This window comes from Anser brachyrhynchus, assembly GCF_964034855.1.
Source record: "Anser brachyrhynchus genome assembly, chromosome: 5".
In the NCBI taxonomy this organism is placed as follows: Eukaryota; Metazoa; Chordata; class Aves; order Anseriformes; family Anatidae; genus Anser; species Anser brachyrhynchus.
The window spans coordinates 54,579,044-54,599,353 of record NC_137699.1 but is presented as its reverse complement, the minus strand read 5'-3'; the positions used below and the strand labels follow the sequence as shown (position 1 = coordinate 54,599,353).

General features: G+C 42.6%; 1 protein-coding gene across 7 annotated transcripts in view; it reads right to left on the bottom strand.

The window, feature by feature from the left end:
• Window positions 1–20,310, bottom strand: part of LOC308195839 (uncharacterized protein) — a 62,653-nt gene that overhangs the window by 15,129 nt on the left and 27,214 nt on the right. For 3 of the 7 annotated variants that reach the window (XR_013951872.1, XM_080593910.1, XM_080593913.1), the window contains exon 3: window positions 16,085–16,172. The exons of the other annotated variants lie outside the window; for them this stretch is intronic. Coding sequence is in view for 2 of the 3 variants with exons in the window: in XM_080593910.1 (XP_080450036.1) it covers window positions 16,085–16,172 (88 nt within the window). In the remaining variant the exon portion in view is untranslated. The remainder of the gene's footprint in view (window positions 1–16,084; window positions 16,173–20,310) is intronic. 7 annotated transcript variants of the gene reach the window in all.

Below are 20,310 nucleotides of genomic sequence, written 5' to 3'. Positions count from 1 at the left end.
TAGACTTATTATTTATTCCCTTGGTCCTTTAGGGGGTAACAGAGAGATGGTGACTTCTCTGTGTTTTGCCTTGTGTGCTTGTTTCTATTGACCATCTGATTGCCCTCATTGTGGTTCTGTTTTTTTCAGAGCTCTTCTGATGATATACTGCACTTTGTGGGAATCCAGCCTGAAGGGACAGCTTTACAAGCCTTCACAGGCTTCAGGCATCTATTTTTATCAAACAGAACAATTGTTGCTTAGAAAAAAAGAGACCCTTACTTCCCGGGCTGCGTGTGGCTGACCTTGGTTAGTCCGAACTCCTTTGACCTCAGTGCAGCTTAAGTGATGTGACAGCCCCTTTAATTCCTGTCTTTGAGAGGCTCATGTGATAATCATGCACTTGCTCTGTCAGAGGAGTCGGCAAAGACGATTCTGTCTGTGCTTGCTGCCTGCAGCAGACCTTTTCTTGCCTTCTCTCTTCCACCAGATTCCTTTCATTTTGTTGGTTCTATTCAGGAACAAAGGGGACTTTGTTGAATTGCCTTTGTGGTTTATTTTCCTGGGCCTTGGAAGATAGCAGACTTTTGCCACTGTTTTATCCAACCCTTTATCACATGCACAATACCCTGAATGCTTGAAGGAGGCTAGTGTGCGTTTGCCTAATTTTCTGCCCTTTTTTTTTTCAAGCTGGAAGCCAGGACTGACTTCAGGATGCCAAGTTAGAAATAATTCTCTGAGTAAAAACTCAGGGAGGAGTCCATCCATCCACTCAGCTGCCATAAGGGCTTCAGTAAGAGGAGCTACACTCAATAGATTTCATCTTGTTTTTCATGTTCTCCGGTCTTACCAAGCCCCAGCATCTACACAGTCATGTTTATTTACAGATGTATAACACATCCTCATCAAACAACCTATGGGTACATGTTCAAAAAGGGATAAAGATGCATTGGCTGTCTGCTACAGCTGCTAATACTTAGCAGCTTTTATCTGAGGCTGTAAAAGTGTTTTGACGTGATAAACTGCTACAATCTCTTCTTCACAGATGCGGAAAAGCAGTGGTGGAGCAGTTAGATGAGGGACTCCAGTTTATAGACTTTACCATAAAAGCCTTCTCCAAATCTCAGGACAAGTAAGTAGCGTGGATAAGACTAAAAAGAGCAGATGACTCAAGTATTTTACCCAAACCATTGTCCCAAATCCCTTTCACATGACCTGCCACTCTATGTATTCCCAACACAAAAATCCCAATGTTTCCCTTACTTAATGCATCAAAATATCATTTTAAATGATGGAAAATGTAGCCATAACTCAACACTTCCCTCGACTGACAGCTTTACCTATTTTGTCTCTTTTGCCAGAAGAATACAGCATGGTGCTGTAGAGTCTCCAGACAAGGTAATAACAGAGAGTTGCTTCCTTCATCAAAGCAATTCCCATGAGGGACAAGATCTAAAATCTTTGTTTTTAGTGGAACAGACTAACATCTTCGAAAGCATAGTAGGCGCCATAATACAGTGCTTCTGAGCTCTGTACCCAAAAGGTCAGGCAGTGTTTAATCCTGGGGGTAACCTCATGGACCTCAAGGGAATTTCATCAAGGATGTAGTTAGTTTGTATTTTGCAATAATCTGTATGAAATAAGCCTGGCATTTCAGAGATAAAATTTGCAAGCAGCACCATTCCAGTCACCCAACATGCTTTGTAAATGGGATTTCTGTGACTCTTTATTGCTAAAACAGACCGATGTTCAAAATTGAAACTTTCAGCCCTTATTCGGGCAAAGCTCACGCAGAAACCAGTAGGAATACTGCCTAGAGCAGAGTGAAATAAAAGCTGAAGGATCTGGTGCTATGTAATTTGGCTCATGCTACAAAACTTCAGTAAATTTGTCACTAGCAAGCAAAGTGAACAGTTTTGACAGCTATTATTACGTTGAATTAAAATGACAAATAAGGGCATTGATTTGTAGAACCTTTCAAAGTGTGATAAATACAGTCCTAATGAGAAAGATGTTTCTTTTTATTTGACAGAACACCAATGTTTTTCCTTGTACATACTCTAGGTGCACCAACAAAAATAAAAGACCTGGTTATCTGAGGCAAAATTCCTGAAATATTATTCTCTAAATCTCTAAGCTTTCTCTTATTACTTTTTATTCCCAGAAGTATTTGATGATTTTATTGCCCACAAAAACTGTAACAGTAATAAAAAAAATAAAATTGTTAGTGCAAACACAGAATACCTCAGTGTTTTTTTTACAAATTCAAGTATGAATTCAAAGTCAAACATGATTTTCAACATTAAAAGTCTTATTGTCTGGTGGATAAATGGTGCTTACAGTAAGGGGATTGGATTGCTTTTATATCCTTTACACAGTTATAATCCTTGGGTTGTTTAACTCTGTTTTCACCCACCTTGGCTCCTTTTGAACTTTGAAGCCTACAGTAACCTGAAGCCTACAGAAGAAAATAATTGTACACACACAACCACATAAGAGTTGTATCAAGCTCTTTGGAGAACAATATGTTTGGAAAGCAACTAGGATCTTATGGTTGCTGCCATAAATAGCAATGATAGCAAGATAATACTGCTTATCCACCAGTAACATTTGCAAATAAATGCATTTTGCCACAGCTGCTAGGGATTCAAACACTCCTAACGAGGTGTTTAGTCCAGGATGTTGCCATTTTACATGAGTGTTGATTTCACTGAATACTCTTGGGTGCTTCTGTCTGCTGTATTTACTAACTTGCACCTATCTCTATCTAATCTAATACATTCTTTAAATGCAAATAATTGAATTGATTCTATTCAAGTTCATTCTGTTATGCTAGTTTCCACACACACGTTTGTATATTTTATCACCTGCTTTACTTTTTATATGGCATTAAAATGGAACCGGAAGGTTATAACTACTCACACAATTGTACATGTGCATCTACCACACCACCAGCTGCACACACACATGCATGGCCTTTACACACATGACCCTGTAGGTCATACATGTCCCTTTCACATGGAGAAACTTTTTTTTTCTTTTTTTTTTTTTCCTAATTTTCCAAGGAATTTTCAGGAGACGTAGCTCACGCTATCTCTGCTGTCTGAGCCTTTTCACTTCTTACTTTTCACTTGCCCATCTCCCTCTGTTCTCCCTTCATGCCTGCCTCAAACACTGCTGTAGCCTGCTGAGATCAAGCCCATGAGCTGCCGGGGGCAGGGACGCTACTCCTAGTGCGTCCTGACAGAGTTGCCTGTTCTCTATGAGAGCATTAGCCTGGGAACCCACTGTGTGTGCGCAGATGTGGTCGGGTGCAGGACCAGACGAGGGAGAGCTGCCAAGAAAGCCACAGGAGGATAATGCATATGGAAATGAAGCAAGATAGGACAAATATATATTCCTTTGTCTAGGTGGGTACACAAGAAGCAGCTGCTGCTGGGGCAGCCTCAGCTCCTCCAAACTGTTCCGAGAAGAGGAGAAGCTAAAGGAATTTTTCATGTGTTGTCACATCCTCAAGGCTGATTTTCAGAGAACAGATTTTTTTTTTTATTCTCTCAGAAGCCACCTCCTGCACATTTACAACCTTTTAATCAGCCTTTCTTGGGTTCAGCAGAATTATGGATAGGAAAATTCTATTAGGCCCCTTTATCATTTGAGCTGCCAGTGCAGTATTTTTATATATATTAATTTTCTAAGCACTCTGGTCATATTTAAATAACTCAGTGTAATAACCATGTAATTATTGTCTATGCCTCTTAATACATATTCATATATTTGAAAAAGGACTTTTAATATTTCTTTTAGAGTTCAAACATGTTCCTGCCTCTTTTTAACCCTCTCAAACACTCTTCCTCTTCATGAATATCACTCATTAACTTAGTTTCATAGATGAGGCAAGTGTAAGCAGGGTGAATCTACACTGTCTGCTTACTCTTTGCTTTCTTTTATCAGACTGCAAAAGAGATTCTAGACTCCCATTTGAATCAATAGGTTCCCTTAAAAACAAAATCCAGGTGGACAGTTTGCTCCTGGGACCTCACCAGAGAGAAGTGAAATGCCAAATTTGACACCTTGCACCCAACATGGTCCTCCCTGGACTAACCCCAGAGGCCGCCAGCTCCCCAAGTGGTGTTTGAGAGAACATCTCCCTCCCTCCCCTGAGCTCCAGCCCTTGGAGCAAGAGGGAAGGTAGGAATCAGCTATTGTGACAGGCAGAGGTGGAGGTTATTTGGGTGAGGTGGGCCTGCAGGTTGGCACTGCCGGGTTCCCTGAGCAACAAGGCTGCTCCCTCCCTCACAGGCCACGCTCAGGCCTGCCCCCATGACAGGCCTGAAAGAGAAGCCCAGATCCAAACGTCAGGATCTTCCTCACTAAGGTGTGGCTGGTGCAGGAGAGTCACCTGAGGCCACTGAAGAGGCTGGTGGATGCCAGGAGACAACTGGTTGCAGCAGCTGAGGCACCAGCCATACAGGCTGACGCTGCAGACCTCATCAGGACACAGCTGTGGAAAAGTTGGTCAGGAAGTCTTCTTTCTTTCCTTTTGATGATATGATTGGTGATATGATAGCACTGCACTGTTGGGATGTGCATGGCCTGTTGTGGATCAGACAGACCTCTCTGCAGGGTGGTGGGTGGGCAGGAGTCTGTAGAGCAATGGTTAAAAAGAGGGGGCTAATGTAGGGATAAAATTCAAAGAAGCAGACAAGTGTGTGGGAGGAAGAAAGTGGGGGAGTAATGGCCATGGTGTGGCCCTTGGAGATTTGGTGATTTATGGATATACTGATATCAATATGTGGATATACTGATATCAGGTGCTACCTCCCTGATCTGGAGAGGGGGTGAAGCTCCTGGCGGCTGCAACGTAGATGGAAAGAAATTTGTGTACATCCTGTGTGACTGAAGGTGGTGCTGGAAAGGGACACTGCATGTATGGGGTATGTGGGGAGAGAGGAGAAGGCAGGCATGGATTTTTTGGTGACCTGGCTGATTGATGCTGCCTGGCATGTGTTATGCAAGAGGCAGCAGGTAACAATGACCTGTCCAGTCTGTCTGCCAGGTTTGTCATCCCATGGTCAGCCAGCTGAACACATGCATGGCTGAGAGCAAGCAGGCAGTCAGACCCATGCTTGTCTTGAGGTGGAGCCTGACTCACTGCAGGAGGCAGTAAGCAGAGTCTGCCCAGGTGCCAAAAAGCGTTTGGTTGCCAGTATCTGAGGTAGGAAAGAACCCCAGCTCTCATGGCACAGAGCAGAGCTTCAGATAACTGCCCTTTTGCAGGTGCCTGGTATAGTTGTTCCTCTCTGAGTCTTTTGCTTAGGGCTTAGAAAAGGGAAGAGTGTCAGTCTCTTTGACTGGGGTGTTTGTGGAGGATGCTATGGAGTTTCATTAGTTTGCCTGAATAGCTAGAGAATTCACATGGGATGCATATCTGCACGAGCCTACTGATATTTTCAGTGCAGATATTTAATGAGCAGACAAGCTGGCCAATCTCACAGACCTCTATCACAGTCCTGCTTTGCCAGCAACTAGTGAGAACTGGGGGTGGTAAAATTCTTCAAGGTGATAACAACAGTCTCTTCTGTCATTATAGATTTCTTGAAAGGGAACTGCTGATGTGTAATTCAGGGAGTCTTGAAGCTGGCCTGATGCATCTGGAAGTGTTGTCTCTATTGAGGGTAATCTTAGGGGCACAGGACAAACTAGTCTCCCAGGGGCACATGGTCTCTGGATCCAGCATCTCCTCGGCAGCTTGAAGAGACTAGCATGGAGAACAGATGACACTGCATCTCATGCCAATTTCATCAACTTTAGGCAGCTATTCTTAACTTTGATATCAGTCTTGTCTGTGCTTTGGAGGTCCTTGAGAAACACATCTGCTCATCTGACACAATCCCTCGAGTAGCTGGCCATTTTTTTGAAGAATAAGACAGATTTGTTGACGTGCGTGAAATAGTATCAAAGGATGAGCACAAGGAACAGGTTCAGCAGTGGAGAAAGCAGTGAAGCAGTGGTGATGAGAATAGTGCTGTCTGCCTTTTGGACAACAGCAGCTGGAAAGCTTTAAACACAGCCTGCTTTTAATGTGCTTGCTTGTGCGGTGGGGCAAACAAAGGTTGAGCACAATGTGTGGCTTGAACTGGAGCTGTGAAGACCCATCTCCATGGGGCTGGAGCTCACCAATTGCTGTTTGATGTAAGCAGTCCTGGGCAGTGGGATAGGGGGTCTTTGCATTTTATGTCCCGAACACTGTGACATTGCAGAGGGAGACACTGAGAGCAGAATATCTCTCCTCATACATCAGTGGGGAATGGATTTGGACCTCCTAAGTCCCAGTGTCTCTGTTAGACCCTACTGCAACTCCAGCACTTGGATCTGTTTCTCATAGAATATATTACTTTCCTTTGGGGAATCCCTCTTTCTCTGTATAAGAAACATGAAGTACAAGCTGTAACAAGCTCTATTAAATTATCCAAGAGATGTTGTGCTGGAGAGGATCCCTGGAAGTCATCCTCTCACTCTGAGGCAAGATCGCACTTAGCTAGATTGTCCCTGGGAGAAATTCCTGTAACTCTTCCTAGACACCTCCAGTGATGCAGCATCAACTACAAACAGAGACTGCAATGCTTCACTCCCCTTGCACTTAATTTCTTTTTTTTTTTTTTTTTTCCTACTCATTTTTGACCTCAATGTATCTTTGCAGCAAATCAAGCTTACAATTTGTTGTCCAGCTCTTGCTGCATATGGCAAGGCTTTCTTTTGGTAACAGCCTTTCCTTCATAGTGAACAACTGTTTGGGGGCCTCTTTCTCTCTTAAGGCTCTCTTTCCCAAAGCACTTAATCTTCCTGCTGTGCTTCTCTGGCCTCCCTTTGGCTTCCCTGCACTGACCTTAAGGCATGAGCTTTTTGTCCCTGTTGACCTTGTTGGCAATTTAGGTCTCATGTTCAACATGTAAGACAAACCTAGGAGTGAGGTGACTTGCTCCAAAGACCAGGATCCTGGCTGAATTCTAGCATGTGCTTCTCCTAAAGGATAATATCTCTATGAGGATTTGGTGACCCTTCTGTTAGTCTTGGGGAGGAGAGTGCTGGCCAAGGCCTGGGGAGTTCTTCTGTGGCATGTTGGCCCTCCCTGCTCCATCTGCTTTCTATTGCGCTTGAAAAGGAAATGAACTGAGCTAAATGATTTCAAAGTGACATTCCCCTCACTGCACTCTAATTCCGTAATTGCCAGCTTCATGCAGTTCCCAGTATTAAAACGTTTAGAATAATAGCCTTTGAAAAGAGCCAAGGCTTCGAAAGGGCCATGCACCACCTCTGCTGGAGCAGTAAAATGGTGGCAGAATAATTTCCATATGCAGTAGATGGGTGTTTGGTTATTTGGGGGTCAAGCATAGTTTCTGCCTTTGCCAGGAATTTCTTTAAGCCAGGAGTCAAAATTACTTTTTCCTTTGTGAACTCTTTTTAAATGCTGCGTTGACTGATATATCAGCTGTGGTTTGGTTTCCAGTTGACAGCTCAAGCTTGCTGGTGCAAATTTTGCAAATGCAAATTTTTGAACAGACAAAAGAGAGACCCTTTCTTTTTTATTTTTTAACATGGACATCTCTGTATCTCAATATAGGTGGAGAGGTGAAACAAGTTTTTACTCTTGGCCCTTTATCTGATTTATTTTCCATGTGCAGTTTTGTAAATACCTCTGCAGCAATGATAGCAGTTGCTTTGTTTAGTCTGATATCCATTAAATACATCTTCAGTGTGATGTAACAGACTGGGACGAGGAAGGCAATAGCTAGCCAGCTGACAGTGGGCAGCCACCAAAGATTTGGTGGTGGTTTGCACACCGCAGCTCAGGAACTGGGGCTTAGAGACTTCAGCATGCAAACCTGCAAGACTAATTGTGCTTTTTACTAAATTATTTCGTTCTCTAATGCTATCTCCATTTGCTCCGTGCATACCTTGTATTTTCCCTCCCTATATTTTTTTTTGGTCAGATGTTTTTATTTCTTGAAACCTACTTCTGAAACAGTTCTGCAATATTGGCATAACATATCTACCAGGATGGTTGCCTTTGCTGTATTGTATCAAGTCCACTTCTGGAACTCATCAGGTTACTGTAAAGACTGTTGTATGTATTCCATTAAGATCATATTTTATATGTATATCTTGCCATACCTTTAAACAACATTTGTTTTGGTTTCAGCAGAGTAAATTCAACTTTCTACTTAAATCAGGAAATAACTAGAATAAAAATAGCAAGCAATCTCTCCAGCAACGAGCATTCAGAATTTAGGTTTTCATTGTGCGCAGCTCTGAAGATGTGATGATTCCATTCAGTTAAGCATCACAAAGATCAAAAGATTTTATTGAAGTGTAAGTATCACTTTGATGTGAAAGTTGTACTGGAAACGGAATGAAAATTAGTGTCTTCTTTGACAGTCATGGTTCTTCCCAGTTCCAGTTGCGGTGTTGATACTATGGGAAAATATCCTGACCCTGTTGAGTCCAGAGGCTGTGGTTAGGTTTTGGGTGAGAGATTAGTTCAGACTTTCCTTTTCTTCAATAAATATTGTTGCCTTAAATTTTGGCTCCGTCCATCTGTTTTCTGAAGTCGGACTTTCTTCTTTTTGTCCTGATTGCAAGTTATTTCATTCATTCCAGATTTTCCAGCTTTCTCAATAATTCCTGAAATGGATGTTATTTCCTATTCCAGGCAGGAGAAGTAATATTAAAGCTGAGGCACTAGCTTGAGATTTGGAAAGTTTTGGTAGAATTGTGTGGAAAAAGCTGGCCATATTTTGTGGGAGATTTCAAAGACATAAAGTTTGATCTTTGTTGCAATTCCAGTGTGCTTGACCTTACAGAAATTGCTCTTTGGGCTAGAGGAGACTGTAGGATGGGAACAGCTCAGGAAGGTGGCTACTGAAACGGGGGCAGGAAATAAGGCAGGAATGAACGATGCAGGCCATTCCATGGGAATCTTTTTGACTGACCCTTCCTTTGCATTCTCTCACTCAGATGGTGACATAATTTAGTTGGGGGAAAATCACTTCAAAGCCACTTTCTTCAGGAAGTTTGGTTGCTTTTCTTAGCTCAGTTCTGAAGTTATCTGGAAAATTCTTGCTTCACTGACTTCTGCATTCTTTCGTGGACATGTATGTTAGTTTCTCCAGAAAATGTAATTTTTATTCTTTTACTCTTGGCTTTTCATTTTTTAAATCCCTTTAAAAAAATCTCAAATTTAAAGTAAGGACATTAATTTCCCTAAGTTATTTCTTGTACTTTATGATCCAATATTCAGAGCATTAGCATATTTCAAATGATCAGACGGTGATCTCAATTTTTAAAAAAATAAGATTCGTGGGTTAGTCCCAGAGTTGGGCCCTAAATCGGTGCCTGCAGATGAGGCACTCTGAGGCTTTAGTCTCTCTCCCTAACCAGCTTCTAGGAACACCAGCTGCAGTCATGTTCAGAAGTTAGATTGACTAGGTTTGGGACAAATTAACATAGACCTTGGATGCAAAAGCACAGCTCTGAGCTTTGCAGGGCTCCAAGTGTTTATCACATGCCAGATTTGAGGCCCAGTGGTGACTAGACCACAGCTTCCCACTGCTGTAATTCTGCTGCTCCAGACGTGGGGATGATCTTCAGAACAGACAGTGGAAACCGGGCAGAAAGTCCGTGCATACCTGCTCCCCCCTTTAGAAGTGATAGCAGTAGTACCTTGTATCAATTTCTGCGTTTTTGGCAGAAAGCAGCTGGTGATTTTGGTGGCCTTGGCTCTTTGGTGATGCAGAGATCTGCCTGCGTTGCCCTGAGCTCCAGCCACCCCAGAGTCCTCTGGGGAAACGACTTCGCAGGGGGATGTCCATGGTTTTTTTTTCAACAAAGCAACAGTTTCCAGCAATGGTCAGTGCCAGATGGCCCAGAAAAATTAAGTGGGCAGTTAAAGATTAGCTTGTGGCCTGAAGGCTATGGCCTTTTGAAAGAATCTTGTTTAAAAAACAAACAGAAAAAAACCCTCAAAACAAAACAAACAGGAGGAGTTTTTTGAGTTGTCTTCAGCTCAAGGAGCAGCTGATAGTGGAATGGCATGTTTCTTCGATGGCACTTCATGTCACTCGCAACGAATATATCTAAATTCTCATTTCCTGGACTCTGGAGAGGAGTCAAACATCCAGAGAGAGTTTCTCTGCTCACAGGTCCAAGCCCTCTGCATTCGGCGTGCTGCGCAGACAGTTTGTCTCCGCTTTCCTCGGGACTGCGTTGCCAGAGCTTGCCTGGCTGCCTCTGACAGCCAGTATTTCCCACTGCGTCTCCTGCACTCTTGGAGAGCTGCAGAGCAGCCTGCTGCCTTCTGCCGGGTCTGACAGCTGCTTGAGAGCCCAGCAGACAGCTCGGGCCCTGCCATTCCTGAACTGTATCCACTATCCTACATGCGATCTGGGACACGATTCCAGCTTTTGCTAAATAAAAGAGGCCATAGCTGCTCGTGCATTTAGCCTGAGCGGCCGTCAGCCATGCTCCCCGTCACCCTGGTGAGGCTCTGCAACTACCTGGCCTCTAGCATCGCAGCAGCGGGGATGAGCCATGAAACTTTCCTCCGAATTCCTAGGTTGCTTTATGCCCCAAAGCATGAAAGTGTAGCACTTTCCAAATGCTTGTAATTCTGGGTATTTTTATTACCCGTGTGAAGGCTTACAGCAGTGTAACTTCATGGATTTCTAGCAGAATCATTCTTGATTTTTATCCATGTGAGACGAGGATCATATTCCAGGATTTTTCAACCTGGGACCATTATATTTTCAATTGGAAGCATCAGCATTTTGTCTATATACATTTCCAAACTTAAATTATTCTGAACTTTGAGTTCCACCAATTTATTTCATTGATATTTTGATTTCTTGGCCTGTTTCAGGACGGAAATGAAAGTTGAAATATCAAGATTCCCTCCAGATTGGAAATTCTGCTTTTTTAAGCAGGTCTTATGCAGCATGGGATTCTTTTGTTGCCTAATTTAACATATATATATGTATACATACACCTCTCTGTAACGAGCACCTTGGGACCCCGAATAAAAGTTCATTACAGTTGAGCGTTCCTTGTAACAGCATTTGGCAATGTCCCAATAAATGGAGAAATGTCCAATTTTAATCCAGCAGGAATTGTATAGTAACTTCATGGAGAAAGTTCATATTGATCAACTATTAAAAATATTTTGTAAGGAATAAAATAAGTACTTCAGAAAACAAAATCTATTTACAAGTTAAATGCGGCTTGCAGTGAAGAAAGCAAAAGTAAAATCATGATACCCAGGTCAATCTCATGTCCTTGAGATTTTTCTGTGTGGGAATTTGGCACAAGCAGATCCGCTATGGCAAAATTAGAGTGTTTTGAGCATGCTGAGCATCCCTTTTAAGCTCCCCCAGGCAGCTGTTTCACACTCCCCTCTTCTCCCTGCATGCCTCCTCTTCATCTCTGATGTTTGGAGTTGTTTCTCCGCTGACCTTCGTCTTTTGCAAAGCAACTTCTTCTCTGCCTTGCAGATTAAAGCAAGGTCTTTAAACATTTAGTTCAAAAACTTTGTTTCACATTTTAATTTCCCTTTCTCCTTCTCTTTCCCCTCTATCTCCAGACTTTTCAGGACTGTGGCACCTGCAAGGGAGGAACCCTTGGACAGAGGCAGGGAGAGTGAGAGGGCATTTTCGCAGTTGGGAGTACACAGGGTAAAGTGATTTAACTTCGTCTCTTCCCTTTCATCTAATACCAGAATCTTTCCAATTCCGGATGGAAAAAAGTGGTATTTTCTCTTCTGGTGTCTTTGGCAGCACGATAGCTTAGAAGTTCCTCTTCCCTGGGGGCCGCGGGGACAATGCATGTTCAGTGCCTCTGAAAATCCTCCTGCTTAGGAGGCCCTGGCTGGAAAGGCTGGGCTAGGTCAGGGTCGGCCCTGGATGGCTACAGATCGACTCTGAATTGGGCCTGGATGCACCTGACATATGCTGACCCCATGGCTCAGCTAGTCTTTTGCTATTTTTGTCTTTTCCTTAGGGAGACAGCTTGACTGCTTAACACAGCGCTTAATTCTCAGGTCACGATCTGCATGTCTTCAGGTCATAGGGGAATTTTGGTTTGCCAAGTGTTAAATCTTCTGTGTTTATAAGCGTTAAACCTTAATGTGGTTACTGCTCTCTGCTCTATGTGTTTTGTTTCAGTCTTGTGAAGACTGACATATAGCTTAAGGGCACCGCAGACAGTAACTCCAGCTTTGTTTAAGGCATTGGAGCTAAAAATATTTCATGCTACTAATACATTATGGAAATGTGGGACACTTTACGCTTTGTAAATATAAAACTTGCATGTTAACAGAATGAGGTATTTCATATTTTCTTGCCAAGGGAAATATTTACTTAATTTATTTTATAATGCTGATTTGTACATCATTAAAAAAACACCATATTTTGTTAGCTTTTGTGTGAATTAGGGGATGGAATCTTAAATTTAATTTAAAAATAGACACCACATCATGCCACCATTTCTACATGATGTGGGAGTGCTGACCTCTTTAGTCACTTGTAAAATGCAGCGCGGCTCAATAGGGATGTCTGCTTGGCTTTCCAAGCTGCTGCAGCGCTGACAGCCCGCAGGTGAATGACATCTGGGGAGGACACACACTTTTCAGAGTCTTCCCACCTTCTTACTCATTTCTCTGATAGCTTTGGATCAGCACAAATTTCTTGTCCCACTGAGCATCTGCTGACCTCGGTGATCTGCTGAAGTCAATAAACCTCTGCTGACCTCAGTGATTTCCCTAAGAACTATGGTGTGTACGGCAGCTTTCCTATCCTTAAGACCCATGTTTTAAGGGCCTGTCCCAAAACTCACTTTGTTAATGGCAAGCCTCTATCTGACCTAAATAGGCTTTAAATTGAGTGTTATTGCAGAATTTTCTAGTGTAATACAAAGGAGATGTTTGTGTCCTGGCATATTTTAATCAGAAGTGCCTTCCTGCTCCTGGACAGAGAGGGTAAAGCTGTACTTGTGTGGGACTGGGGATCAGTTCCTGAAGTGGCTCCAGGGAAGTACTTGTATGTAAGAAGCCATGAACAACTCTTCTGAAAGCACTGAGAATTGTTTAAAAGGCCAGTTGGCAGCTTTTTACTAGTTATGAAAATGTGTGCAAATCTTATTTCAAGGTAAGTGAAAAAAACCAAATACTGAGCTATGAAATTTAATCACTATCCAAAGCATTGTAATAAATAAAGAAGAAAGAAAATACCTAACTGCCAAAGAACCACACGAACACACTGGCTCTTGTAAGTCTGTGTTTGCCTGGACTCCAACCAATGGATGGTTGTACACTGTAGGTTTTCAGGTGGTATTTCTGTCTGAAATCATTCAGAGCCCCCTTTGCTCTGGGTGGAGGATGTGCAGATGTGTTATTTTACTTAGCAATATGAGCAGATCTTACACACACATACTTGAACAAGACCTTGCTATAAAAAGCAGTGATTATTTTGCCTTGTATGGTATGTATCGGTTAAGGAACAAGACCTATACAGCAAGGTACTTTGCTCTTTCGTTGTTATGGAACAATTTCTGGCACGTTACAGTGTGTTATTATAAGAAGCCAAATTCTGATCTCATTTGTAAATATGCAACCTTTATAGAATATAAGAGGCTCAAATGCTTGTAAATGAGAACAGGACTTTACTTGATTTTTAAAAATTTAAAACGAAGTAGAATCATAGAAGAACAGGGCTGAAAGAGTCCTCAACAGATCTTCAATCATTGGTTTGGATCCAGGTAGGATCAATTATGTCTGTATCATTCCTGCAGCTGTGCATTTCAATTGTACTAGAAGATAATTCAGTACTGGAGACTCCTTTCACAGTTAATATTTTTCAGTGCCTCACTGTCAGGTTTTCTCTATGTCAAGCCTGAATCTTCTCTATTGCAACCTTAATCCAATTCCTTTTTGTTCTATCTACCAAACAGTATTGCACTACTAATCGATTTTTGTTTTGTTAGGAATATTTTTCACTGTTTTCTACTTAGAGGTGCTCACAGATGTGTTTTCCAACAGAACAATTGTAATTTAATTAAGGTGCTATGGAGCAACAAGAATAGAAACTATTACTTCCACTAACAACAGTCATAGCTTTGATTGCTTATCAGTGTAATAGAAAGACAATTTAATTAAATGTCTCTGCTTAGTTAAGTTGGTTTGCAGTCTGAGTTTGCCATTCCTGTTGATGGAGCCAAATTTGCTTGTTTTTGGGGATTCCAGAAATCCATGTATTTCTAAGAATGGCTGTTGTTAGCATAATGATAGCGAAGTTGCATGGTTTCTGCTGGGATGTGACAAGGATTTCCATTCCTGAAGAGATGACAAATGAAAGGCAGGCATACATGCAGTTACAAAGCGCTATGGGCATATATGGTGACGGTGAATGTGAAGAGAGTGTGCAGCATGCTGCAGGACAGAGGAGCTTTTAGGAGACCAGCCAGTGAACAGAGAGAAGGGGATTGTTCAAGGTAGGGCACCACGGGCTTGGCAAAGGAGATGAAAACTGTGTCTGTGTAAAGGAAACTTTCTAAAAATGCCTCACCATTGGCTCTGCTCCACTGACATTAGTGAGACTGGAAGATGTAGTAATAGCCTAAAGGATTAAAAGCATGAGTGGGAGTTCTGTGCTGTGCCATACTGGTGGAGCTGGAGAAGGGCTCACAACAGTGGGAAGTCCTTAGCACACATCCCCAGTGTAGAAAGGGCCCCATTGAGCCATTAGGAGTTAAAACTGCAGGAAATAAAGAGAGGGGGAGGGAGTGTGAGAGATGCAGTACAGACCGTTCCTAATAGGAGTAAAGCTGCTCATAGCCCAGAATACAATATACAGAATATAATTGAAAAAGATGTTTTGAATGAACAATAACCTTTAAATTCTTTAGTGTGTGTTCTCTGAGCTGTAGAATGTTCTGATTGTTAAGGCAATTAGCTTTTAAAAATAGTTATTTTTTTAGATTTTAATTACATGCTGCATTTTGCCTTTGTTATTAGATGGGGTCAGTAAGGTTACTGAAGTAATTATTGCGCTCTGCTTGGCACTGGTTAAAGCATAACTGGAGTAACTGCATTCAATTCTGTATGAAAAAACATGGACAAACTGAAGAATTTAGAGGAGTGTATGAAAGATGGTAAGACGTTTGGCATTCAGATCTAGGAGGAAAGGTTAAGATAACTTGGCACCTTTAGCCTAAAGGCAAGAAGAGTGTGGGGAACATAATAAGGGGAGACATAAAGGAATGTTATAAAGAGGACAAAGATCAATTATTCTCATTAGTCAACAAAGATGCAACAAATAATAATTGGCTGAAGCAGAAGGGAAGTTTTAGGTTAAATATTAGGCAAAACTGTAGAAGAACTGTTCGGCAGTTGGACAGGCTGCCAAGAACCGTTGGACAATCACTGTTGTTGGAGTTATTCAAGGCCAGACACCCATCTACAGGAACAGTTATAGAATAATTAAATCAATCCTACCACAGGCAGAAGGGTGGGAAAGGGGGTCCTTCTGGCCTCAGTGACCAAGATTTTGTTATGGATCTACTTTTTCAGGATTACCCCCCTTCTTATTGTGTAAACTATGGAGTCTGCTTCACGGAAGAGAACAACATTTTAAAGCTGCTCTTCATAGGGTCAGAAAACATGTGAGACACAAAATTATTCCCTGATCTGTGGCCATGCATTTCTTTTTACAGCTTCTTAGAATCAGACTTCCTTTCCTCTGGGTGTCTCTGCTTTGTCCCTTTGAAAATACGAGCTCTGGGAAAATAAAGTAGAAACCAAAACCAAGTAGAATGGCTTTGGACTTATTCATTGCTATTCACTGCTTTATGGCAGCTTTTAGAAGTTGAATTGTAAATAACCTCTGCGTTTTATTGACAATATGCTCCTCATCATCCCTACTACTTATATGGAAGAAAGTGATTATGCTGAGCGCAAGCTCTGCCTTCCTGGTGTCAGCAGGCATCTTCCGACTGACTCTTTGAGATACTTAAAACAAACTAGGAGTAACTGCAAAAAGTTACTTTGGTACACAATTCTTACCAGCAGGATTTGGCCCAAAGATTGGCCTGGACATGTTCTGCTTCCAGCTGAATGGTCAATGCCAAGGGATGGCTCCAAATATTGGTCACTGTGTTTGCAAACAGAACAGCCCATTTTTAGAGGTACATTGGCCTGTCTTCTGCACATCTGAGATTAGAATCTGGCTGCCTGATGAGACAGCTTACATGTGCTCTCTGAGGCACTGCAGAGATGATAAAAAGGGCAGTGAGCTAATTTGTATTGCTAATAGTGATCTTAAAGTGGTAATTACATATGCAATTATAAACCATGAGCCCAGCCTGTTTATTTTTCCCCTCTAGTGCTAATGAAAAACAAAGTAGTCTTAGTGTTTTGTGACATCCCGAATGCAATGGAAGCAATCAATAGGCTGACTAACTGGAAGGCAGAGGCACAGTATGATACTGCTTTGGTTAAAAATTTAAAATAAAATAAAATAAAATAAAATAAAATGCAAGATGCAAAGATTTTATTTCCCCAGAATAATAGCAAAATCAGACGGGATCCTTGTATTTGCTAAGTCTGAAAACACTGAGCAGCCCCTAGTGTCTGGAAAACCTTGTCTGTCCATGCTCTGTCTACTTCCATCCAGTAACATTATCTAAGAAATACAGGGATATGTTTGCTGTGGAGATTACCTCTGTCTGCTGAATCAAGAAAATAGGAAACAGTCACAGAGTGGGAGATGCCATTGCAGTGTGTTGTACAACCTAAAAAACTGAACAACCCCACAAGCATAACTGTAAGAAGCCTTCAGTAAGGCCCTTCACCCTTTTTTTCTCCCTTTTCTGCTTTGTTTCTACACACAGTGAGGCGTTTTTGAGGGGGTTGGTGTGAGAGGGTGACCCTGCATCTTAGGAGCCCTGGGAAGGCTGAGCTGGGAACATCCACCCTTGGAGACTTGCCGCGGGTCTGCGTGCTGGCAGTGCTCTGGCCATGGGGCAGAGGGACCCATGGGAGCCTGTGTTGGTTCCCACCATGGCCCTTGTATGCCCAGGGGCTCCATGAAAAACCACAGCCATCCCATCTCCAGGCTTTGCTCTCCCTCACCCTGGGGATGCTCTGATCATCTTCTGCAACGCACAGAAAGAAAAAGGGAGAATGCTTTAAAGGGGCCTGTTTTTTCCGCTCTTGTGGAGTCAAAGGAGACCATTTCATAGCATTAACTCTGTATTTCTTCTCTAAAATCAGATTGTACTCTTGGTGAATATTTGATATTTAACATATATTAAGAACAGGCAAACAATGGTCTTTGAATTTAGTTATCCTCAGCAAATATTACTGAGATATATATGTATGTCTAATAGGTCATGCTTCTGGGGAGGGGGGGGAAATGAACCTTTTCTTCTGCAATGTCTATTAATGAGTCTACGTGCAAAACTTCATCCAATGGTTTTTGGAACTGTAAACCCTTCCTTTCTTGGCTTAGTTCTTCAGCCTCTGTTAACGCATTTTTTTTTGCCGACTTCTCATCCTGGACTAATTCACAAGTGAATGTGGAGGGGAAGAGAACCTTCACCACCCCTTCAGTGCTGAATCAAGGCAGTCAGGAGGGTCAAGGGGCTAGGTATTTCTACCTACAAAAGGGATGCTGTATTAGCAGTGAGAGCGATGCATTCTTAATAACACTGGTACTTAATAACTCAAAGCTGCTTGGTGTGGCTTTTTCTGCTTGTGCATCTCTTCGCCTGCTAGCACCACTTTGTAACCTCACGCACCCTCGAGACCCATCCCCCTCTCTGGTAATTCACTGGAGAACTTGTGACATAACAGCATTAAGGCGCTGCCCACTCTGACTTTCTCTGTGATGTGTTTTAAACAATATTCCTGCTACAAAGTTGAAAGAGTAGAGGAAGAAAACCCGACATGACTTTGGGGTAGTGCAAACGAGTCATAGGAAACTCACTCTAGAGATATCTCCAGAGACTAGTCAAGACAAAAGTTACAGCACAAGCATTTGGAAGGGGGCCACTGCAAACAATTTGTCCTCATTCCAGTTGAGCAACTGTAAGCAGGGACATTTTCAACACAGGCCATTTAGGGACAGAAGGAAAGATTGGATGGCACTAAAAGAAACTACACAAATACATGGTGATAGGATGACTCGGCCACCCGCCACACATACTCTGCTGCTTCATTGTTCTTTCTCCTATCATCCCGACATCTGAAAAGGTCCCACCCCAGCACAGCGGCACAGAACAGCAGAGACTGGCTTAAATTAACTCCAGGTGACAAAATCACCTTTCTCGGTTGGCCTCCATTTGGCATGGAGAGAGCACGGGGACCATATGTGTGGCAGGAGCTGAGGACAACTGTGTTAAAAAAAGGATTTTGCTTGTGAAAGTGAGAAATGTAAGAAATAGGGAAAAAGGATGCTTTGCTCTGCTGAGGCATTCTTTTTGCTGTGTGAATCTTGGGTTTAAAGGGCTGCAGTCAACCTTTTTGAGGAAATGCTTGGACATAGCTACTCTAATTTCTTTAGTCCTTCTTCCCCCTTACTTATGAGTTGTTCTTGCTCTGCTGTTCCCCTCAGCATGCCAAAGGCCCCATACCTTTCCATGGAAAGTTTCTGCCAACATCTGATTTTGCGTTCATGCTGCACAAATAAGAACAGGACCTCCCTCCAGCACCTTGGCATGGGGTGGGGAGTTGGATGGGAGGATGGTGCATGATAGAAATATTATGTAAGCAAGGTCTGGATGTCTGCAGCCCCAGCTCTAGACAGCCATTGTCCGCAGATATTTTAAAATGGCCTTTTTCTTTTCTCCTTCTGAGTGCCACATCACAATACAGTTTCATTCAGTGAAGAGCTGGCATTTGGGGACTGGATGGCTCAGCTGGCCTGTTTTGGGATGGGGCGCCTTTCATCTGTAGGTCACTGCTTTGAATTCTGCCCACATTGTTGGCAGCCGGGAGCTGTTCTCTTCTGATGGCAGTGCAGCAGCATATGCAGAATTGCTAGGAAGTCTCCGATCCTAGACACCATGTCTAGATCATAAAAGCTACCGTAACAATTGAGTCTAAATGGCACCCTTCTTGGCAGTTGAAGCAGAGGCCAAGCAATAAAAGGGCTATGGAGAATGGACTACTGTCTAGCATCCATAAGCTAATAGTGAGGAACATGGGCGAGGGAGTGTGAGAAAGTATGCACAGACCATGAAGGCTTTTTTTGGTGAAGAAAGAGCATTTCAGTCTCCTAGACTGAAAGGCCAACACCTTTCAATAGCAGAAGAATCGTTTACAATTGTGAGAACAAAACCATTGTTAGTCCTCGTGCCTTTAACAATGCTGCTTCCTGTTGGCATCTTCTGCCTACTAATAACACAGTCCCACGATTTGTATCTTCACAGTGCTGCACGAGCACTAACTAATTAATCCTTTCTCACCCCTCTGAGGCAAGTAGTTTTTTATTTTTAGTGATCTGTAGTGGGGACGTCTTCCTTAAAACTGTTGCAGATAAGTATAGAAATACTACCTTATACAGACTATACAGCATATGCTAACCTTAGGATTTTTGTGTTTGATACAACTATTCCAGTTCAGGTAGGCTACACCCAGTTAAATGTTTTGCTTAACTGAGGTCCTAATTAAAATAAATGGGAGCTACTTGAAAAAAAATTCAGAGCAGGGCAGGGTTTCACTATAATGATATGAAACAAACAAACAGCCCCTCCTTTCTGCCCCCCAAACAAATCAACTCCCCTTCACTGGAATAATCTCTGGCTGTCTGACCTTATTTATTCAGATGCTGACATGAATCATCATCTGAGCAAGCATTCCCTCCTACACCTGCAGTACTTGGGGTTATAGTTCTCCTTGGTTTTCTGCGGCAAAAAGCTCAGTGTTACTTGGAGCTGTCTCCATCTGGCAGGCCACGAAGTCCACAAGAGCACAGAGGTCTTTCTGTAAAAATGGAGACAGCCCAGATTGCTTTCTCTTTACACAACATCTCAAGAGGGCTCTAGACTTTTCTCTTTTGCAGTTAGAGTCAAGTGTGCAGTCTCTTTCCCTCCTATCTACATCTTGTGTGATGACCTCTTCTTGGGGTAAAGAATTGCGTGGGTGAGTTTGGGGGAGGGGTTGTACTTCTCGGTAAAGCCAAATTGCAGGATGCAGCACATCTTGAGCTTGGCAGCCTTTCCCGCTTCCCCAAGAGGCAGCTGAAGGGCCCAAGCAGGGGTAAGACGTTATCAGCTCACTTCTAGCGT